Source organism: Sprattus sprattus, assembly GCF_963457725.1.
Source record: "Sprattus sprattus genome assembly, chromosome: 18".
Taxonomy (NCBI): Eukaryota; Metazoa; Chordata; class Actinopteri; order Clupeiformes; family Clupeidae; genus Sprattus; species Sprattus sprattus.
Genome location: NC_137916.1, coordinates 13023770 through 13051743, shown reverse-complemented (window position 1 = coordinate 13051743; position 27974 = coordinate 13023770). Strand labels below are relative to the sequence as shown.

At 42.8% G+C, this 27974-nt stretch overlaps 1 protein-coding gene across 1 annotated transcript; it reads right to left on the bottom strand.

Annotated features, from left to right (window-relative positions):
* On the bottom strand, positions 1-27924 carry ttyh2l (tweety homolog 2, like; the record flags this gene model as incomplete). The annotated part of the gene is made up of 14 exons (XM_080855828.1): positions 1-81; positions 1596-1674; positions 4192-4380; positions 5600-5742; positions 5874-5966; positions 6309-6401; positions 7131-7186; positions 7514-7583; positions 9074-9146; positions 10638-10733; positions 12044-12264; positions 16497-16608; positions 23968-24140; positions 27796-27924. 14 exons carry the CDS (start codon positions 27922-27924, stop codon positions 1-3), a joined length of 1608 nt encoding a protein of 535 aa, XP_080711954.1.
* Between the last annotated feature and the right edge of the window lie 50 nt (positions 27925-27974).

The window sequence follows — 27974 nt, the reverse complement described above, 5'->3', positions numbered from 1 at the left end:
CTACGTCTGGAAGTCAGTTCCGAAGTGTCTGATCTGAGCCTCAGTCATAGACAGGTAGGTGGTCCTCATACTGGGAGAGTACTACAGGCAGGACAGAGTTGAGAGGAGAGAAGAGAATGGTTAGATGCGGAGGAGAGCAATGTCACACACATGCAATGTCTTGCACAAAACTCAGGCTCACTGGTCTTGTGTACACATGTTATTGACACCATGTGACTCAAGTGGGGAAAATGTAATACCCAGAGCTTGGGAAAATTGATAGGCAGAAAAACATTGAGGGACAAGTTCATGCAGATGAGAGAAGTTTAGTTGAGTGCATGTCATGTGTTGATATAACTCACGGGGCTAGTTGCTAGCTTGCAACCCGCGCCACAATCATCATTTCACCACGTTAACCAAGCTGTTATTGGGGCCAGGGGGAAACCACAGGGCCAAGCAAGTGACTGGGCAGAGTCAGGTAGCAGTTGCCGATGAGGCGGTGAAGGTAATGAGGACAGAGAGAGCCGAGGTGAGGCACAGGAGAGGCGGTTCATTTTGGAGAGGAGAGGACTGACTTACTGTTTTTAAATGTCTGGGGATAAAACTCCAAAATTGAAAAGTACGAACAGAAGACAAGAAAAAGATACAATTAGATATAAAATACAGCGGTCCTTGTGTCTCGTTCATTAAAGTAAGTTCCATGTCAAAGGGGCTTTTTAGTAAGTGAGAAGAGCATTAAGACATGGGGTGAAATCATTCAGTGCATAATGGTGCAATATAGTTGCTTTAACATGTACAATATTATGTATAAATCTTGTATATGTATATCAATATGAAGGCATCTCAAACTGTGAAGCGGGTTATTTCATTAAATTGTGCTAGAATACACACTGAGAGTCTTTAGTCCAACTGTTTAACATTGACTGGGTACATAACAGAGAGGCTTGACTGCTGGTACATTATGGTGGTAACAGAGAGTGTGCCATAATGAAAGTCAGCCAACCTTTCACCCGGATCACGAATAGCCAGTTGACCAAGCCTAAGCTGACCACAGGAAGTAATTCCCTGGTCCACAAGGTTGGCCTGGCCTGGATACAACTAGGAGAGCTCACCCTCTAGAACAGACAGCCAGTCTTGCCTGTGGATTACACATGCTCCTGTTGAACTCAACCCGGGGCCAGAGGCACTAATGAGGGCCACCATCCAATCCCATTAAAACAAGAGATTGGGCAGAGCTAAGAGCTGCCTTTGACATCTTTATCCACTTGTAATGCTTGACCTGAGGACACAGGTCAGGTGAAGGCCAGCCTGGTGCCCGGGTTAACCAGGTACTGCGTGTGTTTATGAACATCCTATCTTGGGGCTAAGCAGAATTCATGATAAGCAAACAAGCACACGAAAAAAAAAACTAGAAAACTACTCAGCATGACACAAAATTTAGTATGGAAGTATAGGGAAAATATAGGTAAGTCAAGCCCAGTAGGGGGCAGTGTTACACCACAGCTGAAACACAGAAGGCGCTGCACAGCAGTAAGTTAGAGTTGTGCTACGGGTAGCAGCCATGCTAAAACATCACAACTTGGGTTAAGACAATGGCACCACTGGAGCCAACATACTGAGGGTGGCGGTGAAGTCCTCCCAATCAGAGGAACGTTCTCGTAGCGAGGATTCCCTCCAAACAGCATGGACTGATTCCTGAGCAGACCAACAAGACAGGCACAGAGGGAGATGAGAAATATGAAAGGACAGAACAAACTATGATCCACAGGAAGTATAAATACAGAATTCTCACACACACAAACAAAAATGCTTGCACACATACAGTGGCATGCAAAAGTTTTGGCACCCTTTAAAATGTCTTTTAATGTGAAAAGATGAAGCGACAAAAGACCTGACTTTCTTATTTCCCTCTTTTACATTCTCAAAATAGGAAAAAGGTAAAGGATATGAAGCAAAAGTTTGGGCATGGTCAGTATTTAGTAACACCCCCTTTGGCAAGTATCACAGCTGAAAAACACTTTATGTAGCCAGCTGACAGTATTTCAATTCTTGTTTTGGGGATTTTCACCCATTCTTCCTTTCAAAAGGCTTATGGTAATGTGATATTTTGAGCCGTCTTATATTTACTGCTCTTTCGAGGTCTATCCACATTTTAAATGAAGTTTAGTTCGGGGGACTGTGAGGGCCGTAATAACACCTTCAGCTTATGCCTCTTGAGGTAGTCTATTGTGGATTTTAAGGTGTGTTTATGATCACTGTCCTGTTGTAGAAACCATCCTCTTTTCATCTTCAGCTTTTTTTTTTACAGACGTTTTTTACAGTGTGATGCTTGCTTCCAGAATTTTCTGGTATTTAATTGAATCCATTCTTCTACCAGTGAAATGTTCCTGTGAGGGACCTGTGAGGGACCTGTGTGAGGGACCCGTGAGGGACCTGTGTGGGGTGTGTGAGGGACCTGTGTGGGGTGTGTGAGGGACCTGTGAGGGACCTGTGTGAGGGACCCGTGAGGGACCTGTGTGAGAGACCTGTGTGAGGGACCTGTGAGGGACCTGTGAGGGACCCGTGTGGGGCGTCTGAGGGACCTGTGAGAGACCTGTGTGGGACCTGTGAGGGACCTGTGTGAGAGACCTGTGTGAGGGACCTGTGAGGCTGTCACCCCACGTTTTGGGATGTAGGCTGACTAGAGATAGTGGTGAAGAGGACAAACCACGGTGCACAGTTTTATTACAAAAATATATTGTGATTTATTTTGTTAGGGGGAACGACCCCAAACATATTTACAAAAACAAACATTAATAAGAACTTACACGTCAGTACGCCCTCTCTTCCACTGCTTTTTTCCTTTAAATAGGCTGCCCATGGGGCTATATTGGTCCAACTATTCCCAATTGGACCCATCCATTGGCGTGGGGGAACCTAGTCTCTGGCAGGGCAACATGCATGAAAACACCCTTTTTAGTGCCACTGTGAGAAGGGGGGATATCACCTTCTCAGAGTTCCCCACCCAGACACAATCCGTAAAGCAGGATTGCTCCACTCTCATCCTTGACAGTTCGAGAGGTATTCTTCTCTGGAAGTCTGCACCCTGTATTCTCCAAAAATAAATCACTCCAAAGATGCACCAGGCTTGTTTAGATGTTCTTTTGCAATTTTCTGATGTTGCATTTTGTGTTGAGAACACAGGAAAGGTTTCTACTGATGACACGCCCATGAATATTTTATTTGTGCAGTAGAACAGTGGACCACCACTCCAGAGTCTGCCAAATCTTCCTGAAGGTCCTGAAGGCAGTCAAACAGGTCTTAACCCTTCAATAGGTCTATACATGGATTTAGGAATGGGCTTTCATTCTGAAATGCTATCTCATGAGCAGCTGAATAAACAGTTAGATGCAACATTGTGTCTTAAGATGATCATGTTCGAACACTATTTACAATTTCACTACTGAATACAAGGCAGAATAACACAATGTATAAGTAGTTAATTTACCTTTTAATGAGATAACAGTTATAGATCCAGCTGTCTCTTGAATGTCAAGTGAATGTCTAATACTAAGCTATCTTCACGTCAATTCATCACAAACCTGACACAAATGAGCAGGACACGTAGTGACAGTGGTTGAGAGGCAGACTTTGCATGACCTTATGCCACCATCAGAAAGCCAGAAGAGTTACAATTTAACATCAATGCTTATTTTACTGCTATTTTATGCATGATTTATGTGGTAAATAAAAAAATATGCAGCATCGCAAAGGAGTTGGTAAATTGCTGATTCTGCGTTGAATTTGCAAATTGCGAAAAACTGGAAGGACTGCCTAGCCCATAAGACTGCATAGCCCCTATCCCTAACAAGCCAATTGCGGTTTGAGAGCTTAGTAAAAGTGATCTGGCAGCTCAAATCTCTCGGGAGCTTCTTTTCATTTTTTTCACTCAAAATTTGTACAAAACAAAAATAATACACTAAGCTTGAATTGAAAGATTTTTCTCATCTTTCACTTTATGCCTTTTAGAGATCAGTTCTTCTTCTTTTACTCACTTACTCACATATTCACAGTTTAAAGACATTTTGAACAGGGCTTCCCAAACATTGGCATGCCACTGTAAACATACACTAACAGAATATTTCACTCCGACTAAAATGTACACAGATGCACTTGCACACACACACACATAAACACACACACACACACACATAAACACACATTCCCACTCACATATATTCAGAAGTGGTTGCGCTGGAGGTGGCTGCCTGTGGGGGTGGGTGCAGGCTGTTCTGGCTGCCCAGGCTGCTGCTGAAGCTGCAGAAGCTGTGGATGTGAGCCCTGTTTGGGTTGTACGGAGCCATGCGCCGGGCCTGGGGGTTGAACGGATCCTCCTCATCTATGTCATCATAATCCCTGTCCCTGCAAGCACGCACACACATTCACACACACAACATTATCCGTTACCATTAACTAGGTCTACAAAAGTCTGATAATGGAGTCTATCACGGCTGGATTATCCATATATGGCATCGGGCAAGTGCCTGGGGGCACCAGCCAATATGGAGGTGGGGGCGACACTGCATGATTAAGACAATGACTAGACCTTGTCATATTTTGTATATTTACTGTAAGACATGCAAACAAGTCCCAAATGAACTGTCCATACAAATATCTTCAGGCTTTATATGTCAAAATCAGCTGTTGCTTTTGTTAGTTACACTAAGATTTTTTTAATATTTTTTTTTAAGGTAAGAACCTAACTATTATGCTAGGTTTTGGTTGGGACAGAAACCAACTGTGGGGTCTTTTTGTAGTGGATTTGCATTTTTTTCATACTGTGGACCTATTTTAACCTTTTTTTGTTGCCATAGTATTGTTTTATTGAAACCGTCTCATTGTCTCTGTATGTTAGCCTCGCGGCAGCAACTGTAGCAACAGTTTGCTAACTCACAACCTAGCTAAAGTTGGTTACATCAGAAACGTTAAGGACGTTGGTTTCATTACTTGCTGTGTTGTTGATCGCTTTACATCATGGTATTTGTCTGTACAACGTTTGCAAAGGGTTTTTTAGTCACTAAGACTATAGTCTACAGTGACTATTGTGACTACAGTCACTAGCACAGTGAGATTGATTGATGCATAATATAAAATGCAATGCTAGGTAATGGTACCTTCCTTGTTAGCTTAGCTGTTAAAAACCTACAATTCTCTCGTATTTCATTCATTTCATGGTGTTTTATTCCGCCATATTTCTTTAGCTAGCCCACCTGAGGTGTGGTCACCCTGGGGCACCACATGGTGCAAATCCAGACTTGGGTCTAAATGGGTATATTCCAGGGCTGCTCTGACCAAAAATACTGTGCGAATTATCAGGGTCTTCCTTACTTTAACTTAAGGAGAATTACAACGAATAAACCATTAAATGCGTCAACAAATCAAACAGTGCTCAAAACGGTGCACAAAACCAACAGAATACTGGATTTAACAGCCAGATCTTTCACACCAGACTCCTCACAATTAATCCTCAGATCGCATCTCTCAGCTCTATCTGATTCTTTGTCCCATCTTATGCTGCCTTTCTATCACAAGTACATTGTGAGAGATGGGTGCACATTGCGATAGTGTTGATTTTTGTTACCTGCTGGCAATGAGTGTCCAGGCACGAGGGACAGCACAGAGCATGACACAGAAGGCACTGGCTGCCAGCAGAGAAAAGAGGCACAGGTAGAGAAGACCCTCCACCCCGTCATAGCACACGCCCAACAGAGCATCCAGGTAGTCCTGTGGAGGTACGTGAGGACACACACACGCACCCACAGACACACACACAATTGGTCTTTCGCTGTTCATTTGTTTCTGACATCAGTGGAACAATTGTGAAGGGGAAAGGTAACTCAGCAGGGCCATCTCACCTTATGCAAACTGCGGCAGTCTAGCAGGGCAGTGAGCTGGTGCAGGTTAAACTCAGTGGAGTTCAGCAAACGCTGGATACCCAATAGATCCCTCTGCAGGATATCCGCAGGCAGGGCACCGAAACAGTGGATGTGAGAGAAACCGAGAAAAAGATGAAGAGCAGAGAGAGATAAAGAGATTGAGAGAGAGAGAGAGAGAGAGAGAGAAAGAGATGGAGTGACAGAGAGACAGAGCAAGAGAGACAGAGAGGTGCATGGAGAAAACAGGAAATACAGATGGGGAGGAGAGAAGCAGAGAGAGAGACAGACCACACAGATCTCAATTATGCAAAAATGTACTATGTCTCGCCCATTGAGCCTCAAAATGTAAGGTTCTAGAGGCTGCAAAAGAATGTGCTTAGAACAACGGAGCCCCTGGCACACCCACCCCCTCACCTCAGCTGTGGGGAAAATGGACAAGGAGAACTGCAGCAAACCCTGGACCTGGATCTGCATTGTGGTCAGCGATCTCTGGAAGGTGGTCAGAGACTAGCACACGCACGTGCACACGCGCACACACACGCACACACACACACACACGCGCACACACACACACACACACACACACACACACACACACACACACACACACACACACACACACACACACACACACACACACACACACACACACACACACACACACACACACACACACACACACACACACACACAATAAAAGCATTAATCTATAATCCCAATGACTGTAAATAGACATGCGATAAGAACATGGACCAAATCACCCACAATCTGGCACACAGCTTAAGACATAAACATTTCCATTATTATATATTTCCATGGATTTCATCCATAAGTGTAGCTTTTAGTGGTTTAGGCTTAAGCATGCACCAGCAGGAATGTTTACTTAATGTTTGAAAAACAACTCCCACATTAATTCCTATCTTTTTAAGTAAAAATATAATCTGCAGATTTATAAATAAATAATTAATTTAAGGAGGCCTGGAGGCACTGTGGAGAAGCCAGACACAGCTAATTAACACAGAACCCAAGACATAAGCGATTTACTTTGATCAACGTTGATTTTCCTATCGCCATTATGCAATTAAATTAGGTCCCACAGAGCTATGGAGCCATTATAATGGATTTTACACGGATCTCGTCTCTCGCTGAACTAGAGCAACGATTTTATTAGCCCTTAATGACTCATAGGGTTTTACTGGCATGACTGAATGGACAAGGAGATCAGGGAGACAGTACCTGCTGGAAAGGGTTGGGGAGCGTCTGGGTGCAGTACAGGTAGTAATGGACTACATCTGTGGAGTACACAAAAACAAGTGGACATAAATAAACAAACAAACACACACAGAACAAAAAATAACATTCAAAGATTGCAAGCTAGTGGGTGTCAGGTTAGGTTTAATGTATTTCTTTGATGTGCTTATTTTAATAGTCAATTATCAAATCCATTTCAGCACACCCTTGTTTACACAGTGATCAGCATCTCTCTGCCCATACATCCACTTTCATAGCTTTGGCATTGGAAGTGTTCTGCTATAGCCCCCTCAAGGTCATTTTGATAAGCCCCTAAAAATGTGCAGGTTAATTGCGTTGATTTTGACCATGTTGGAAAAGTCACTTGCCTGCACTGATGAAGTCCCTGGTTTGGTTCACAATGAACTTGTCTGGAGCCACACAGAAGTCGCTGGTACCCTGGAGAGGAATTCAACCATGTGGATTCAACTAATTTTGCCTGAATTTACTTAAGAATAGGTTGCAGCATGGGGACCGATGAAGGTCTACAGTAAATATGTACTGCAATGCAGGGTAAACTATATCAATAGAAAGGACAAATTAAGGAAAGAAAGAGTGAGAGAGATAGAGGGAAAGAGAGAGAGAGGCCCCTTAAGGATAGAAGATAAGGGTCAATAGAAAGATGGGCAGTAGGCTTAAAAGCTGTTTTATGTCTTTGCCGTGCAAAATAGATTATAGATTATACGCAGATCAACTGTACGTGTTGTTTATCCGGCTTATTTAAAGGTGACAGGACCTAAGCAGTTACAGACACTCCGCAAGCTTCCTGATGGTGGCCAAAAAAACAGGCACTGTTCTGTTTTAGGCCTTCAAAGCAAAGAAAGGAACAGACATCGTGTTTCATAGCGGAAAGGTGAATAATTTCTTCCTTCGTTCCAAAATAGATTCCTTAAGTCAGTCATTTCCTGGGCCTCAGAGCAGCACATAGCCTGGCATGCAGTCAAACACTGATGCTCACTTAAAATGCCAACAACAGTCTTGGTGTGTGCCTTTTGAAAACATCTGACAAGACAAACTCTTCTTTCCAGCTGGTTCAATTCACATGTTTTTGCCCAATGTTTTCAGCAGGATGGTCCAACATTACGAGAGCAGGCATATGATTACTGTACAACAAATTAGGTAGTTCCTTCATATGAGCAGTTCCTTCATCTAGTGCTCTAACAGAAGAATTCCACAACTAAATCACATGGCAGTGTACCTTTTCTCCAAGGACTAGTTAGTGTAAAGACACAGCAGGTGAGAGAACCATCACACAGCCCCCATGGAGCCCTCCCTCTCTCTCTCTCTTTCTCCCTCTCCCCCACCATCTACAGGAGGAAATGATCAACCTTGCTAATCCAGTTTACATGAGGTGACTGACCTTAGTTACACCCGCCACCCCCCAACCTCCCCTCACCCTTCATTAACGGCAGTGAGGCTACGATCTGGCAAAACAACCCGTGGGTTAGCCCTCATAAAAACCCACAACACAGAAGTTATAAACAGGGAAACAACAAATAGGGTAGAAGTGAGTGAATGGAGAGAGAGAGAGAGAAAGGGACAGAGAGAAATAGATTGGCTGTCTTAGTTACTGATGCAATTGTGGTCTTGTTTACATCAACAAGTCTACAATAAGCCTAAAGGGTCACTCTACTTAGTGACCCAAGGATTTTTTAATCTGCTTTGTTTTGTGGGCTTGCAGGCACCTGAGACGTCCAATAGGAATGCACGGGACAGCAGTCTGCAGTTACTGCATGTAATAGCGCCATCAGATTAGGACTCACTGTGCCCATTTCCAAGCTTAATGATGTATTATGCCAGCACTGTGTTCATGATCATCTACTTTTTTGCACAAAATTACATTATGCAGGTCGCATGTGAATGATGCATGGCGTTCTGTCACAACTTACCACTGCCGTGGCAGTACCTGCCCCCAGCGATGCCCAGCTAAGGATCAATGTCAGCACCCCACACACCATGATCCTGAAACACACATGGATACAATTGCAAATTTGAAAAAATCTGCTCCATAACTAGCGACTGGAGGTGCCCACACCGAGCAGTGCCTTAATGCCTCTGTGTTGCACTAGGATTCACCACAGCGGGAAAGGCAACCCTGCATTTTACCCTTTCCACTGACAAAAACCTTGTTCCCTAATCATATGAAATGGGAATAAACCATATGGAAAGAAATCTACAGATAATGTGTCCGTGACAAAAGATGGATAAAACATCCTGTGCCAATAATACACAGAATCTAGGCCATAGTAATAGTGTCTTACAAACAAATGTTTACATGCTAACCAAAATAAACTTCCTTCCATCCCGTATGGTCATTTATAGTGATATAAGCACAGGAACATGCACTGTGGACACACACACACAGAGACACACAGAGACACACAAACACACACAAACACATTCAGCTGACCGAAAGATTGGTCTAAATGAGAGAGGAGGAGAGAGAAAAAAAGAGAGAGAGCGAGCGCATGTGAGAGAGAGAGAGACAGAGCGAGAGAGAAAATGACCCCCTGATGGATCCCTAAAGGCTGCCAAGGTTTTCGCCTCCTCACTCAGCGACTGGATGGTCTTAAAAGCAGCAATAAAATAGACTGGAAGTACTTAATAATTTGTTAGGAGAACACACACACACACACACATCCTGGCAAAGAGATCGATAGATATTAGTGAGGCAAGAAGAAGAAGAGATCTTCCTTTTCCTCTGGTAAATTAGGTCCAGCAGAATATGGGGTCAGTCCAGCTGGAACGACACCGCATATCAGACTCATCCCATATAGACCCAATCATTAGTGCATAAACTGTTGCTATCAACATAACACTACATTAATTGGAAACCATTAAATACAAACAATAGTGAAAATGTACAACTTGAGTAAGGCAAAGGATTTGCCTAAATGGGTTAGATTGGATCATACAGAACATGCCCCATGAATGCTGTTCTCATGGTGCTCAGTGGAGTGGGTATTAAATAAATGCCCAATATACATTTACATGCAACACATTTCATTTAATACACTATAGACTGGAGTTCTTTTAGCCCTGAGGCTCTCCCTCCATGGGAGCTTTTCCTATATTGAGTAATCGATTTAAGTTAGTTTCTGTTTGCCATAACTTCCATATATTTGCATCCCAACTAGCTCCTCTAAACCCCCACCCACTGGACCATTAAAGAGAAGGAGACAAGTTAATGGATGACTGAAAAATGCTAGAGTAAGGGGATCATACAGCAGCCAGGAGTCCAAGGGGAGGTGGGGCTATAGCTGCCCTGTTATTAAGCATGTGCAATTCAACACTTTATGGGATGATAATCACATTTAAAATGGAAGGAAGAACATGCATTCTTACCAACAAACACAACCATTGTGACACTTTATGTGTTTCAACATAAGCGGTGTCCGCATGTCTCACAGTAATGCCATCCAAAAGACACGCCTTAAAGAGCGATGGACTTACGAAATGAGTAGCCATCTTGACTGCTTGGCAAGCCCAACACATGCTGCGAGGCAAATGACCAGGTCCAGAATGAGCAGGAGCAGGTATGTTAGCCATCTAGGAGCAGAAAGGGGAATGCATATAAAAAAAAATCTTAATACATAATATCATTTCTGAAGACACTTAATATACCTTGCTGGTTGACATTGCAATCCGTACAAGGCAAATGTGTTACATCTGACAGTGAGTGTTTGCTTGTCTCTATTTCTTCTTGTGGTCCCATCCAACCCAGGCAACAAAAAAAATTCTTCATGGATAAAAGTAATTGAGAAGCTGTTTCTAGTTTGTTTTGACACCAATGTGAGCGAACATGTGTCGTCTTCTCTTATACCCGCAAACTAACTGGAGCCCACAATCAAAAGGAAAATAAACGTCAACATACTTCTGATACAGTAATTAAAAAGCAAAAGCAAAGCATTCTCTGCAATAAACATGAAAGATCTAACAATATCTTTAATGTGCAAAGCAAACCAGCAATGTGATTAGTAACCCAACACTACATGGAGCCAGAATGCCTGCACATCTCCAGACAAACTGATGTGTGTGTGTGTGTGTCTGTGTCTGTGTCTGTGTCTCTGTGTGTGTGTGTGTGTGTGTGTGTGTGTGTGTGTGTGTGTGTGTGTATGTGTGTGTGTGTATGTGTGTGTGTGTGTGTTAAAGATGGAAAGACCGCTCTGTGGCCGGGCGATTAGATTGGGTCTCTGACTAATGCATGCAGAGGTGGGGAAGGAAGCGGAGAAGAAGAGACTGTGTGCCCTTTCCCTGGATGATGCCGCGCCCCTTCAGCTGTCTGAAACACTAGCTCCTCATCAATAGCCCCCACTGCCAGCTCCTCACACACTGGCCTACAAAATGGAAATGTAATCTACACGGAGGATGTACATGTCAGGCGCTGAGCACTAATGGCTCAGAGGCGCGAGAGGCTTTGGGCTTGAGGTCTGATGGTCAGCGGAGAGAGATGGATGCATGGGCTGGTCAATGCTTCAAGTAGGTCAGCCTTACACAGCCCCTCTGATCCGCTTTACCTACGCAGGGCTTGTAATAGTGCGGTGAATGTATGCTGTGAAAATACGACTGCTATATTATAGTGTGGTTTGCTTCGGAGCACCTTTACCAAAAGGGATCTACATTATTTTCACAAGCTAGTTGTGACCAAATTGATCAGACCACACAATTCCTTTAACGCTAAATGAAGACTGTGCCACAGAACAAATGCCCTAAAAAGACAGAGTGCGCCAGCTACAATGTACTGTATATGCTAGTGCATTCACATCCAAAGTACAGTACATCTTGTGGAAACCAATGGACACCACATGGATGGTTTAAAATGAGAACACATAGGTAAGGGCACTTCATCCTTCCCATACCTGTAGTACTCCACAAAGGCCATCTGGTCAGCAATGGCTGCCAGGTCAACCTTGGCTCTGCTGATGTCTGGGAGGGTAATGAGCTGCCTGATGATATTGTCAGCCATCAGCCGCATGAAGCGAAGTGTCTGGCTGTAGTCCCCCCGCGTGGAGAAGATCTCATCCAACCTGGACAGGTGTTCATCCAGTCCAACCTGCATGTTGTTCAGTGAGCCAGTCACCTGGAAGGAGCACAGAAGAGATTTCACAATCCAGAGACACTAAATTAGGTGTGGTGCCAGGAGAAGAAGTCTTTAGAATGAGATGTAAGGGCACTCGAAGACAGAGAAGACAAACTGTTGGAAACCAGAGAAAACGGAAGCAAAAAGAGATCATGTTAAAACCTCAAGTATCAGTGCTATGTCTACTTGATACAACAATTCTACTGTATTGGAAATTAACAAATTTTTGTAATGTTAACATACACACTGTTCTACATCATGTTTTGTAGCTACTGAACAGTTAAACAAATATGTGGTGCTATGCTAACCAATATTGTGGAGAACAGTTGTTAATGCCTGATTATTCCTCATCCACTGAATAAACTATTCATAGCCAAGCCCCTGGGACTAATCCTGTGGCCATGTTAGGCCACATTGGAATCTTATCTGCTCATCTATCTGAAAGAAATTGATTATTGTCATGAGGTCACTTTCAGTCTTGAACCAATCTGAATTTCCTGGAATTATTTCAATGATGATGAAATGTGACTAATGCTATGGAAGTGTCTGTGGAGTGCCTGGAATTTGAGAGTCAAGTATTGCACCCAACCCAAACCAAAGTCAAATGATGGACTTCCTCCTCAAAAAATAAATTATTTTCAGCTCTACAAAGGGCTGGCAAAACAGACAGGATTGACTGACAGAAAGTTTCATTAACAGTCACTGCAAATCATCCACGCTTCCAATTAAATCTAAATTCATGAGCTCAGAGTTGCAATTCTGGCAACCTCCCGTGTTGTTTGCTTCCAATTTAATCTAAAAAGGAGAGGCTCTCACACCGAGACCTCCTTTGGATTCACACGATTCAGGGAAGCCTGGGACAGGTTCCGAGTTCTCCCTCACTGGGAACGAGCCCACTTCACAGGACCATCAGGCCGTCAGAGGTGGGCACCCATCAAAAGATGTAAAAACTCGATGCATGAACGAGTGAAGGTAGCGAGCCGCGAAAGGAAAGAAAAAGGGCCTGGAACGTGGGGCGGCTCAGAGCTCAAAGGGTGCCAACAGAGAAGCAAATGGGAATGCAGGGTGTGAGTGAAAGGAATCTCTCCACTGCTCACAGTGAGAGGAACATAGTTATGCCAGCTGGCCTGAAGAGTGACCCACAATGCACTGCCAAACAATTGAAAAAAAAAAAAACATTTCACACCGAGCACACCATACGCTGCAAGCCGGCTCGTAATTAACACACAAACACTGCTGTCAATCTCCTGCTCTGCTTTGTGGGACTACTCAGTGAAAGTAGACGGCTCACACTAGAGTATGGGACCTAGAACAGCCCTCACAATTAACAACACTGGGGAATGTTTCAAGAACGGTTCTCATTATGTGACATCCAAGAAACACTCAAGCCTTGTAAACAATGGCACATCTAGAAGTTTTTTTTCCTTGTTGCAGTTGCCTGAGGTGAACTGAAGGTCTTCTGAGTATCAGAAGACAAGGGGATTTCCATGGCAGAGGGTGAAGCCATGAGAGAGAGAGAGAGAGGCCTTTGAGGAACTAAAAGAACGAGAGAACTTAGTGATAAAGAGCCGCACAATGGCATTTGTGTCTGTTCCGCTTTGGGCCACGATCCAGATGAGACATCTGTGATACTATATCGTGATCTGCATGAGAGTTCTGAGGTCTGGGCACCGTCGCCACTGCAAACCGTGGAACCCAAATAAGTCACTCCACTCAGTGCCTCTCTTTAATGCTTGCATGTGTTTGTATGTCACTTGCCATTTATATGTGTGTGTGTCCGATTGCAAAAGCTTGGTCACGTTCATGCGCGAGACACACGGAAAGAGCGGGATAAAGAATGAAAGGAAAAGACAAAGCAATGTGTTAGTGAACATGTTTGCGTGTATGTGAGAGAACAAGAAGGAGATGGGAGGTGGGGGGGGGGGGGGGGGGGAGTAAGCCAAAGAAGCTGAAGATGATGTAAAGAGTTTGTGTACGCGTGTACATTCGTATGGACATACATGTTCGTGTGTCTATTATGATTGAGGTTGTGTGTGTGATCGTGTATGTGTGTGTGTGTGATCGTGCGTGTGTGTGTGTGTGGCTGTGTGATCATGTATGTGATAGTGTATGTGTGTGTGTGTGTTTGATCGTGTGTGTGTGTGTGTGTGTGTGTGTGTGTGTGTGTGTGTGCGTGTGTGTTTGATCATGTATGTGTGTGTGTGTCTGTGTGTGTGATCGTGTTTGTGTGTGTGTGCTGTTTTGAATAGGAGATACCGATACTGGAGCACAAATCCCCATTAATACAGATGGGGGCTTAATCCCATGCTTTCTCACTAAGATTAAAGTGCTACTCGGCCACTGCTACTGCGACCACATCAGACAGGATACGCTCTCTGTTCCGTGGTGATCAGGGCCAGCCGAGAGCTCATTCACTCCCGCCCCCTCTCCTCCTCCTCCTTCTCCTCCTCCTCCACCCTACCTGTCTGCCTCCCAGGACAGGGCCATTGGGAGCGGCTGAGGAAGAGAGGTGAGGAGACTGACATGCGAGGGGTAAAAGCCCTGCAACAGATTTAAGGTTGCTTGCCCTGTATGAGTTGTGGGTATGTATTGTATTTTTTATTTATTTATTCTTTTTATCAATTCTTTTTTTGATAATATAAAGGCAGAGATACAAAAGAAGTTCAGGTTTTACATTTTAGATCAACACAAAAACATACACAAAACATAAACAGGACAGTTATCCCCACCCCCCCACCCCATGGCGACCCCCATCCCACCCTAGACCCTGATCTCTCTCCCTCCAAAAAAAAAAATATATATATATATATATATATATATATATATATATATATGAATATAAAGTATGATTACCTGCAGTTAAGTATACTAATGCTGCGCTCTTTCTTTAACCAAAGTGTAAGCTGCGTCCCATGCACGTAAAGTCTTACTAGCTCCATGGACACGGGCCACAGATCTCTCCATCATTACTATGTCTAGAAAAGAGTTGGCCCATCGCTGCCATGATAAAATGTGAGGCGGCTGCCATCGCAAGGCCAACATTTTCTTTGCTACAGTGAGACCAGCCCATAGTATGCGCCTCTGCTGTAAAGTAAGTTCCAAGGAAGAGTCATCATTAAGTAAAAGTAAGGTTGGTGACAGTGGAATATTAACTTCAAGGATATCACTTAAAGTAGAGCATATGTCTCCAAAAGGCAGACACATTAGGGCATTCCCAAAACATATGTAATAGAGTCCCTGAAACATTTAGTGTACATAGGTCACAATGAGGAGATGTGATGATTTTCATCGTGTGACATTTTCTAGGAGTAAGAAACATCTTGTGTATAAATTTAAAATGTATTCATTGGTGATCAGGGTTTTTGAAGGTATCATGAAGATTCTCCCATACTGTGTTCCAGCAAATCTCTTTCTCATCCTTAGAAGGTAGATCCCTACACCATACACTTTCTACTGGTGAAGATACATAAGATTCAGAGATACATTTATAAAGTTTTGAAACCATCCCACGTGACTGTCTTTGTACAGCAAATATTTAATGCAAAGGGTGTGTTAGGAGTGGTACACCCCAAAGGACACCATATACCTTCATGGCAGATCTGAGTTGTAAGTAAATGAAAAATGATTTGCCAGGCAAACTGTATTCATCTTGCAGATCATTGAAAGCTCGTAGACCATTGTCATCATAAAAACCTTGAAGAACATAAACTCTACCCTATCCATCCACTGTGGAAAAGAAAAAGGTGCGTTGCCAATAAGAAGATACAAATTATTGAATACCGGAGAATGCTTGTGCCATTTAAGATTGACCTTAGTGTGTAGTGCGCCAGGTTATAAGCAAAAAAGACACTAGAGGACCTAAACCTTTATTAGCTTCTTTAGATGGTATATTGGAGTACATCAGGTCGTGTGTGTTGTATTTCTAATGTATGCTCAGTCACCTCCTTGTCACCTTACAGTATGTGCATAGAATGGAAGAAAAAAATGTATGGGCATAGAATGGAAAATGTGCATATCAAATCCATGCAGGAGCTCAGCAAAGAAAATAAAAAAAACTATATCTGCAACACTGCTCTTGCCTTGAATTACTTTATTGAATTTTGTGGCTCAAAATGTCACCTCCTGGTGAGAAATTCAATAAAGTAACTGAGAGGAAGACCAGTGTGTTGGATTTAGTTTTGTTTATTTCTGAGAGCGTGGAAGAAGGCTGATGAAGCTGCACTGTCTCTTACCAGACTATCGATGCCACCCACAGTTTGATTGGCATTGTAGAGGGAGTAGGTCAGCTGGTACACACCATCGTTGGTTTCACTGTTTCCATAGAAACCCACCCCGACAGCCGAGCTGAAATGAAAGCAAAATAATAATTTCAGATATGTTATGACATCCAAACACGACGCACATTTAAAAAGCAGGGGAATAACCAAAATAAACTATAAGCACTGGAGCACACACACACACACACACACATACACACACACACACACACACACACACACCTCTTATTTAACAGTCTTTATTGCAGTCCCCAGTTTTACACAGATTCTCTGTTAAATCCATTTGTCCACAAATGCCTTAGATTCACAGTGATGGTAGCCCCTTTCTGACATGAATTATGGTGCAATTGTATCCTATCAGAGACTCTGTGTAGTCAATCTTTTATGGGGTCGGAGGCCAGAGCTCGCGGGGCCTGGCTTTGGGGAGCCCCCTGGCCACTGCACAAGGGAGTGTCATCAATCTCTAAGCCATTTCACTAAAACACTCAGCAGGCCTCTCCATCCTCCCCTCTGAAGCAGCACTCTACTGTGGAAAAACCCCCATGAGAATAGTACACCATGGTGTGGACGGGATCAAAATAGCCCACGAGGCCTTTCTTCTGGCTCTTTAAGAGGAACAAGTACACAAAAACAGGAAGTGCCCTCATGACCCCATTATTTGAACATTACTGTTTTGATCCTGATTCACACCATGGATTAGCTGCTTAAAAAAAAAGCAGGCCGCCAGACCCCAAAAAAAGGATATCCACAGGAAGACAATAAAACAGAGCAGATGGAGTCTGTACACCGGCTGTTATTGTTCCCCGCAGAGAGTGTGAGCGTGTATGTTGTATGTACAGTATGTGTGTGAGTGTGTGTGTGTGTGTGTGTGTGTGTGTGCTTCCTTTTAGATCCTTTTAGAATATCCCAGCATTGTCTCCAGTTACCCAACCACTGGAACAAAGCTTCCCTTGCAAGTGTCTGACTTTGCCTTTGTGTGTGTTTATGTGTGCATATGTGTGTGTGTGTGTGTGTCTGTCTGTGGCGCGCGCGCATACACACACAAGTTCCATTGTGTCTGTCACTGGAGAGGCAGTGTGGTCCGGCATGATACCAGCTCACTCTGTTGAGCCTCCCACCCATGATGGATACCAGACCCTTGATCTGAGCCATTACCTTCAGCTCCCAGAGGCCACTTCCTCTCAGTTTGCATTAGGATGCTACCCCCCTCCCCCCCACACACACACACACACACACAAACACACACACACACACCCTTCCACACATACACACACTCCTCTAGTCTCCGGTGCAGCAGGATCCACACTCATTACATTATCTCACACTCAGAGGCTTCTCACTACCCATTAACCTCACAGACAAAATCCAATAAGATAGCCAGCTGGACGGATGGCCAACACAACTGGGACATAAGCCACACACACATGACCGCTCTCCAGAGGACCGACTGACAGATATCAGACGACCAGGGAGAGGCGGAAGTGAATTAGGGCTTCTTTCTGGGTCATCCTCCTGCCAAGATAATGGCTGCTGTGATTCTGGTTCTTCAGACCCATTCGTGGCTACATTAATCACGGTGAAGGCTGGTTTGGGGATGTAGGCCTGCGACATGTGGAACAGCAGCCGATGTTACAGACAGAACTGAGTCAGATTGTGTACGGCTCCAATGGATAACATAGTTCTGGGAGAGTTGTTCTTTTCAGTTTCAACCAGGACCACCAAATTTCTTGCAGACTAATACTGAGTGCATTTCTCACGCTTATCCCCTGGATATGTAACATTCAGCCTTGGTAAACTACAGTTGAGCCTAGGGCGCCTTCATTATTCAGACTAAAACCGAAACCAGAGCAGCATATCAAGCCTCTCCAAAAACATCCATCTCAACTAAGAGCCTTAGCATTGCTGCAGCGACTGATCACTAAGAAAATTACAATCAACAGCCCTCAGCAGTTTCAAATCTCCACTTAATGGGCCAGGGCACTCCCACCGCGAGGGGCTGGAGATCAGGTTGCTGCTGCTGCTGCTGGATATCAATTAGAGCGTCTTGGCTGCACGAGAAGCTGGAGCTGCAGCTGAGCCCCCGCCCCCCGCGTCCCTGATGAGGTCAGTTATACCCTTAATGCTCTGCTCTTATCGCACCCACCAGAAATGACTGTGCAGAGACTATGCACTAGAGGTCTAAGGGTGGATTCACCACTTTCCTTAAGCATAGTTTTATGCTACATTTATGCTACATTTTTCTAATAAAGACTTAATCTAAATGTCCAAAATACGTAAATTCAGTCCCACATTACAAGGTGTGGAGGCTCTCTCTACTGGTTCAGCTGCAACAGCAACGGATAATGTAGGGGGGTAGTTAAGCATGGCACCCAGGCTGGTGAGCAGCACTATGGACAAATACTGGGCTGGTGGGGGGGAAAACAGCCACCTAAGACAGCCAGTCAAATAACTCAATAAAGACCTTCACTTAATTAACAAAGAGCCATAAATAAGGTCAATAATTAGATTAGCTTTCAGAGCAAGACATATACCTCAAATCATTAAATCCCTGCTTTTAAACCATTACAATCTGCAAAATTAAAAAAGCTGCATTTATTTCGCTTGCATCACAAAAGCCATGTAATATCGACCCCACTCCAGCCCAGCCCTGCCAAGCCCTGCCCAGCCCTCCACTTGAGGTGGAAAAAGTATAACCATGACAGGTTGTTAAAAACCAAATACAGTGGGGAAAATAAGTATTTGAACCCCTTGCGATTTCACAAGTTTGGCCACTTGCAAAGAAATGTGTGATCTATAATTGTAATGGTAGGTGTATATTAAAAGTGAGAAACAGAATATCAACAAAAAAATCCAGAAAAATGCATTTTATAACATTTATGACTTTATTTGCATTTGATGCAAAAATAAGTATTTGAACCCCCAAAACTGACTGACAAAAATGACTTAGTACTTGGTGGAATAACCCTTATTGGCAAGCACAGACGTCAGACGTTTCTTGTAGTTGGTCACCAGGTTTACAAACATCTCAGGAGGGATTTTGGTCCACTCCTCTTTCCAGATCCTCTCCAAATCTTTAAGGTTGTGTTTTCAATGGGAGGGAATGAGGGAATGAGGTTCAAGCCCAATATTCCACGTTACATGGCCCCATCCATAGTCCCCTTGATGCGGTGGAGTCGTCCTGTACCCTTGGCAGAGAAACAGCCCCAAAGCATAATGTTTCCACCGCCATGCTTGATGGTGGGTATGATGTACTCTTGGGGTCATATTCAGCATTCCCCCCCCTGTCAAACACGGCAAGTCGAGTTGATGCCAAAGAGCTTGATTTTGGTATCATCTGACCACATTCTGTTTCCCAATCCTCCCTAGAATCATTCAAGTGTGCAATGGTAAACTTCAGATGGCCCTGTACATGCGCTTCCTTGAGCAGGGGGACCTTGCGAGTGCTGCAGTACTTCAAAAAATGACGGCGTGGTGTGTTGCCAATGGTTTTCTTGGTGACTCTGGTCCCAGCTGCCTTGAGATCATTCACAAGCTCCCCCTGTGTAGTTCTGGGGTTATTCTGCACCTTCCGAATGATCACTGATTCCGCACGAGGGGATATCTTGCATGGAGCCCCAGACCTAGAGCGGTGACAGTTGTTTGGTGTTGCTTCCATTTATGAATAATCGCACCAATAGTTATCTGCTTCTCACCAAGCTGCTTGCCGGTGGTTTTTTAGCCCATTCCAGCCTTGTGCAGGTCTACAATCTTATCTCTGACGTCCTTGGACAGCTCTTTGGTCTTGCCCATGGTGGTGAGGTTGAAGGTGTGAAGTATGATTCTTTGGACAGGTTTCTTTTATACAGGTCATCAGTTGAGATCAGGTATACCTTGTTAGACCTAATGAGGACTAATCTGTGTGCTTTTTGGGCACATAAGTGGCCATTGGGAGCCAGGATTATTGCTGTTTGCTTGGGGGTTCAAATACTTATTTTTTGCATCAAATGCAAATAAAGTCATAAATCTTATAAAATACAGTTTTCTGGATTTTTTTGTTGATATTCTGTTTCTCACTGTTAAAATACACCTACCATTACAATTCTAGATCACACATTTCTTTGCAAGTGGCCAAACTTGCGAAGTCGGCAGGGGTTCAAATACTTATTTTCCCCACTGTACACTAGTCATTAAAATACCCTGTTTTCTGCAGCAAAATGTCGGGAGTACAAAATGAGAGGGTAATAGGGTGCTCCCTTGTTAAGTAGCGTCATGCTCTAGCACTTAGCACTAAAAGAGGCCTTGTGTAAGGGGATGGAATGTTAACAGCAGAATAACTCAATCAGGGCTCCGCACTTAGATAACGGTCACAAGATTAAGATGAACCCTTCTCTGATTCAATTATGCACTTTGGCAAAACCATTTGTTCTCTTTTATAGGCATTATGAAAACCAAACGATGGAAGCCACAGACTAAAACCCTTCCCCTCTTCGCCAACTGAATCACCAAACTGCATCAGATATGCTGAACTAGGTAAGAGGCACCGCATAAATAACTCACTATTCCAGTGTCAAGGGGACATCTGTTTCATATGTCGTAGACATTCTTGAACGTTCTGAATCTGACTGCACAGTGTTGATCAAACCAATAGAAGTATGGCTCACATTACAGTTTTTCACTATTGTTAAGACCTAAAAAGCGAAAATTCGGCACAATCTGCACAATCTTCACGTCAAGTAGCAATCGCTCGGCCCAGGTGGGCAATATTCAAGACTCCCTTATCTGCATTAGACTCTGATTTTCCTTGTGAACACTCTAATGTCAATTACACATCAGATTGTTGTCAAAACACTGTACACAAAGTTCTGTTGTTGCACACACTTCTCAAGTAAAATCTCAAAGCATCAACCTGCAAGATACAAATAGTCAAATCTCTAAACTTTCAGGTCTTTCGACCAATTTGCAGTGAGGACTGCACCATAAAAAAGTCTCTCTGAGCCTCTGTTTTGTTTGGTAAACTATTGAAAAGATCGACAACCAGACAAGGAGAGGGGTAAGAGAGAGAGGAGGAGGAAGAGGAGGACAAGAAGGAGGAGGAGTAGAAGGTTGAGGAGTTGGAGGACAGAGAGAAGGAAGAGAAGGGCAAGGAGGAGGAAGAGAAAGAGGACAAGGTGAAGAAGTGCAAAGGTTTCTTTTGTTTGATGTGAGATCTCCCTAGTTCTTCCGATAAGGTTCTTCAAGCTTAACTCCCGGTTGGAGAGGATTAACGATGGAGGACTCTCTATCTGTTCAGCGTAACAAATAGAGACCACCGCGGCTCTCGGACCCAGTGTTGTCCAGACACGTGGCCACAAGTAGACTACAAGTCCGACGCCTGCGTCTGAGACTTAGTTTGAATATATATTGGGACTAAACCTGAATACGATGCCTTTCACTGTGCGCTGCAGTGTCGGGTAAATATATATAAACTACTTTACTCAATGTGTGGAAAAGCAAGCGCTTTCCACAACTTTATCTCACTCACTCCAAACAAAAAAAACAATTTTGCACATAGAATGAAGCGTAAGTCGCTTACCGTTCCCGTTCAAAGTTTTTGAAGCGTTGGCTTGTATTCTCTGCTGTTTCTGAGAGTTAATAACTCTCCGGCTCGAAGGACCATCTAATGGAATAATAATAGCACGCTAAAGTTGAAGAATGGACAGGAGGCCGAGTCGGTTTCAGTTGGCTTGTATTGCAGCATGGAGACCCCTCTCGCTGTTGGTTCAAGAACGGTCTAACCTGATGCAGTATGCTATCAGGTTTTATACAAAGAGAAGGGGGGGTGGGATACATTTGAGAGGGTCACCTATGGGGGGATGGGGATGCCAGGACACAAGGCCTCTAGCAGGAAGAGGGGGGGGGAGGGTCACATGTCATTTGCATTGGATCTCAGTGAGAGACAGACGTAGTATACGTTCAGAGTGAGTTGTAGATACAGAGAAGTACATCTTTACCTATAATAATAACAATAATTCCAGTTCCATCAAGAAGAAGGAGAATGGAATGTTTTTTCATTAGAACCTTCAGGATGGAGAACAAGTACGAAATCTGTTTGACTTGTGTACTGTAATACTGCATATCAATAGAATAAAGTGTGCTCACAGTATTTGTATTTTGCAGGACTGAAAGAGAACCACACTGTGGAGGAAGAAAACACACTTTCAAGATTTTTTGAAAGCAAAGTAGCATTTTCCAGGAGATATAAAGGGTTTTTATAAAGGGTTTTTTGTTAGTTGTTTTGGGATTTGTGTTTAGAGTTTTGAGAAAACGAGGCATGCTTTCAAAAAATGTGTGTAAGCAATTGAGAAAAACTGTAAGCATTTTGTATACAATTTTATGTCAATAGAATCTAGTGTTTGGTGGAACAGGAGACTGAAATTGTAAATATGGTTTGTGAGAACAACGGTATTGCTGTTTTATGTTTGACTATAAAAAATGTAGGCCTACACTGATACATTTTACAAAAGGAGAAATGGCTCATCATGAGTCATTGTCAATCATATGGTGTGATTCTAAGATTGTGTTTTCAATTTTGCACTTCTGTGTGCTGTAAATGCTTGGTAGTGTGCAGCAAATGCTTAGTTGTGTGTACTAAATGAATGTATGTGTGTGTGTGTTTTGAAAATATAGCTGTGTGTACCAAATGAAAACACGAGTTCCATTTTGTGAACAAAGAGATTTGATAGCAAAGAGTCATCTGCAAAGGGAGTGTCAGGTTTAGCATTTTGTGTGTGAGGTTTTCAGTTCTCTGTGTGCAGTTTTGAGAAAGCCGTTATTGTTTTGAAAAACGGGTTTTAGCAATAGTGAAAAACTGTAAACAAGGAGGTATTGGTCATTAGGAATTCAGAGGGAAAGTCTTGTGTGCTTTCACGCTCCTCCATTATATTTCACTCAGTTTCAAGCATATTTCAAAACTTAATTCAAATTTACAGGGACATCCAATAAGTTGACAACACTCCATTCTGAAAGTAGGGTACAAGTCTATGGAGAGGTTACATGTTCTTATTTTCCCTACAGGCACAACATCCAGTTTCAGTGCAAATCCATCTTCATCAGATCAGGTCCTAAACTGATCCACCTGGCTCAATCTACTATTAGGCAAATCAAGTCAAATACCAACATCCCATTATTGCCACTGCTATCCAAACTGACATGTAACACCGCCTGCCATCTTTGTCCAAATCCAGTGCCTCTGAGCAAAAAAAAAAGCAACAGGTCCAACTCTAGGTGTGATTACCTATGATGTGTGGGGCTTATGTGGACTTACATTACTTTTATGAACAATATAATTTAAGTTCAATAATTACACGTGAAGTTCAAATAAACATGGGAGCGTCACAGGTGTGGCTGGCTTTGTAGTTGACCAAGAGGCTGAACTAAGAATGTCCAAATCCTACAGATTGGCACTTACCAAATGACCAGGCCAGTGATGACCGCTGCCCATGTGACGCAACAGGAGTCTGGCCTCTTCGTCTCCTCCTCCTCCTCCTTCCGACAGCAGCACAGGCAGCTGAGGTACACAGCTAGTACTAGCAGGCTAAGACCTAGCCCCACCGCTGACACACAGGAAAGGAAGATCAGGGACTGAGTAGAGAGAGAAGGAGTGACAAAAAAACACAAAGAGACTGTCTGAGTTAGTCAGAGAGTCATTGACTTAGAAATAAAGGAGTAGATAGCACACACTGAAGAGTTAAATATCCAGATAACGATCATTAAAAGGCTACATTTCCATACAATAGTTGAGAAGAGGGTTAATTCACTGAGAAGACATTCTAAGTGAAAACACCATGGCAACATTGGGTGAGCACATGATTCCTGATGACCCCAGGAACACTCTGTCCCCTAAGCAGTGTTGTGCTTGAACAAGTTCAAAAGAATGCGTTCATTGAACACGATTATTTTATGAGAACGATGAACTGAAGGCAACTTTATGACAAATAATACATTTGAACGGTGAACACGTTCATATTATCTGAGGTCCGATTTTTACACAACGTCTGATTTCCGACAGTAAAAATCTCACCTTTCTGTGCAAATTATGTCCTCCTGAAAAACTTGAAAATTAAAAGTTAAAGGTTTTTTTTCTAAAACATTTATTTTAGGAATTGATACATATGAAGTGCAGTTTAAGGCAAGGGGTAGTGATGTATAAAGTTTTCTTTAAAAAACAAGAACTATGAACTGGTTGAGAATTTAAATGGTGAACTATGAACGTGAACTATTCATGTTTACTTGTATGAACTGAACTTTGAACTAGTTCATGAGAGGTGTGAACTTGCACAACACTGTCCCCTAAGACAAGTCATCAAAGCAGAACAGTAGCCCTAAAGCAGGGGCCATTTTTGACATTTTCCATTTGCCCCTTTCATGGCAATCCCCTCAGGCCTGAGGAAAATAACAGAATCCATCCCAACCCCTTTGAATTGAGCGTCATGTGACACAGCTGCTAAAGTGCCACGACCCTGAAGTCTTGTGATCCATGAGAGTCTGCAGGCCGGGAGAGTGAGCAGTAGGAGTCGGGGAATGTAAACACTTCAGAGGAGGTAAGCTAGAAGAGATTTTTGTGGATAACTCCTAAAGTGTGGGAAGTATGGGATTTAACCCTCTTCTCTACTCATGGGTAAAAAGATGGCTGCCAATATAACATGACATTACAACATAACTTTCAACGAACACACATGCTTGTGTCAGCATAACATGCCCTTAAAATCGTTCATTCATTCATTAGATTTTCCCCAAAACCCTAGTCATAAGCACTAATACCTTTGGGTAAGTGATTAAAAAACAATAAATATCAATATTTACTAAACACCCATGTAGGGGAATCTCACATGTAAAGTAAGCCTTTCAGTGAAAGGCCTAGGAGTTCAGACTCTGGGATCTGTAAGGCGCCAATTTGATATTAGCGGCGCTATATGAAAATAATTGAATTAATCATTCAGAGGTGAGACCATGTCCAAACATTTGTTGGACATTCTAGTTTATGTTTATTGGATGTCCCAGTCCCAGAATTATAACATTGGTTTAAACGTTAGTGTGCCCATCGACTATAAGTAAGTTTGCTCCTTCGCAAAGGATTGTTGTCCTTATTTCAGTTTTGACAGGTAATATTAAATTGGAGATCTATACATCCAGGACAGCATTTTTAATAGTTGTAGCACAGGGTCATGGTGGAGCTTAATTGCTGAAGCTCACCTTCGCGCTTTCATGCTGTTCTCCAGTACCGAATGCCTTCTGTATAAAACCAAGTGTCCACAATTTCCATAGCTAAATTTCAAGGTAGACTTGAAGACTTCCCTTTTCAATAGCTTCAGCTAAGCTCATTAAACTGATTTGTGAGCTGTAATACAGCTATTCTCTCCAAAAGGACTAACCTCAAAATAACTGTATTTAATGTTGGGCATAATAACACCATCTTTCCAGCTCATGGTTGCAATTACCTACACAATGAATTCTAATGTCTGTATGCATTGTATTGTTGAACAAACAACTATCTTTTTTAATTAAGATATTTCAAATTCTTTAATTGCCAATTTCCAAGTAAAACACCGGAAAAGTCACAATTAAAAACTGAAATGCACTTGGGGAAAAAACATGCAATAAACAAGAGCTCAGCACAGCTGAGTTGTTTCATCCATGAAAATGGGTTGGTGTTATGTTCCCAGAAGCTGATGTCTGTCTGAAACAGTAACATAATCCACGATCTCCTTTATAGACACGTCATAGAGATCTTCACTAAAAATAACAGAAATGTCATGCTGTTGCCACAAGCCACAAATGTGCACTTTAGAAGAATTTATAGTACATTTTTAGTATCCAATTACACGCATTTTAGTTTGACAACATAAAACACTGCAGGCACTTTTATTTGGAAATCTACACAATATAGAGTTAAGGGAAAAGCGTGTTCAACATATACAGCAGCAAATAGATCAGATAGGTCAAGCCCAGTTCAACATGAAGTGCACAGCAATTATCATCACTCTCTAGACCTCTGCAATGAAACTTTTCTCTTCAGGTGGCAATCTGTTTTTTTTTTTCTAACAAGCCTACATAGCACTGCGCTCAAGAATGTGGTTCTTCTGTAAGGTCTGAATATCTGCTAAAAGAGGCTTCACAGAGAACTACGACTTCCTGAATTAAGCAGGAAATGTTAATTAGTGCTTTACAGAAATGTGAAGTGAAAGCCAAGCCAAGTTCCTGAGATAGTTGCTCTGTCATCTATTGACATTTAATTATGTAATGTGTTGCTTGTAGAGGTTTTAGACACTTCATACGCCTCCTTACTCTGCCATTTACTTGCATCCTTGATGTGGATGACATTACCTCAGTATGGTCCAATTCTGAAGCATTTTGAAACACTGTGGTGGAGACTCTGTACCGTGGATGAATCAAACAGGCCATTCGTGTCTCAGCCTTCGCCTTAGTGGTGAGTCTGGCCTAAGTAAAGGTCAGTGATATTTTCACTTCCAGTCTCATTGAACCATTTCAAAGACCCACTCCCAATTTCCCAGCCTATTGGTTCTCAATCACACATGAAGGGTAATGAAAGTCTGCGATAACAGTGGCTCACCAAAGAGTTTTACAAGAACACAGTGGGGACAAGCATGCCAACACAGATCATGCTGTGACTTCATAGAAAAAGGAATATTTTACACTTTCACTCAAAATGTTACAGAGTTCTACCCTTGTAAGACAACATAATAAATTGCAACAAAGTAACTGATGTAAGTACATAAGAACGAGACAGGACATCCAAAACACCCTTACTGAGTGTGAGGCAAATTCAGAGAGATAGAGACAGGAGTTTGAAACAGAGCCATCTTAACTTGGACATCGTAGCAAACATCCCACATTTTAACTTGTAAAGACTTCTCAGTGTCGGAAATATCAATGCCCGAAAAATCAGACAGTGATACAGACTGAACAATGTTACAGCATTTCAAGGTCTGTTTCAAAAGAGCTACTTCGATTAAGTTTGCTAATTTATAGGACGCAACGTATTCTGACCCAAAACTAAACGATGTTAATCAATCAGGCTTTTTATCTGCACTTGAACAGATCGAAAGTAAATTTCACCTCAAAATAGTGGTTTAAATATTGCAAAGATCATTCGAACATCTCAGTAACATATTGGTCGTTTGGTCGTAAAGCTGTATCACATAACACTATGGGAAAGTTATTGAACATGCCTGAGTCTGTCAAGTGTCTCTCGAAACTCTTTGGGCACACTACTGACCTGCTGGTAGCTCGAGTCCTCTGGTCTGAATGTATTGTCGACAGGCTGGAAATTCAAATTTAGATGAGGAAAATTGTGCAGCCAGTATGTCCACCATGGGGCTATGTAGTCCTGCCGTGCCAAAGCCATCTCAGGCTCAGTGATGTCTTGCAAGTTTTAAACGACCCGACCCGACTCTC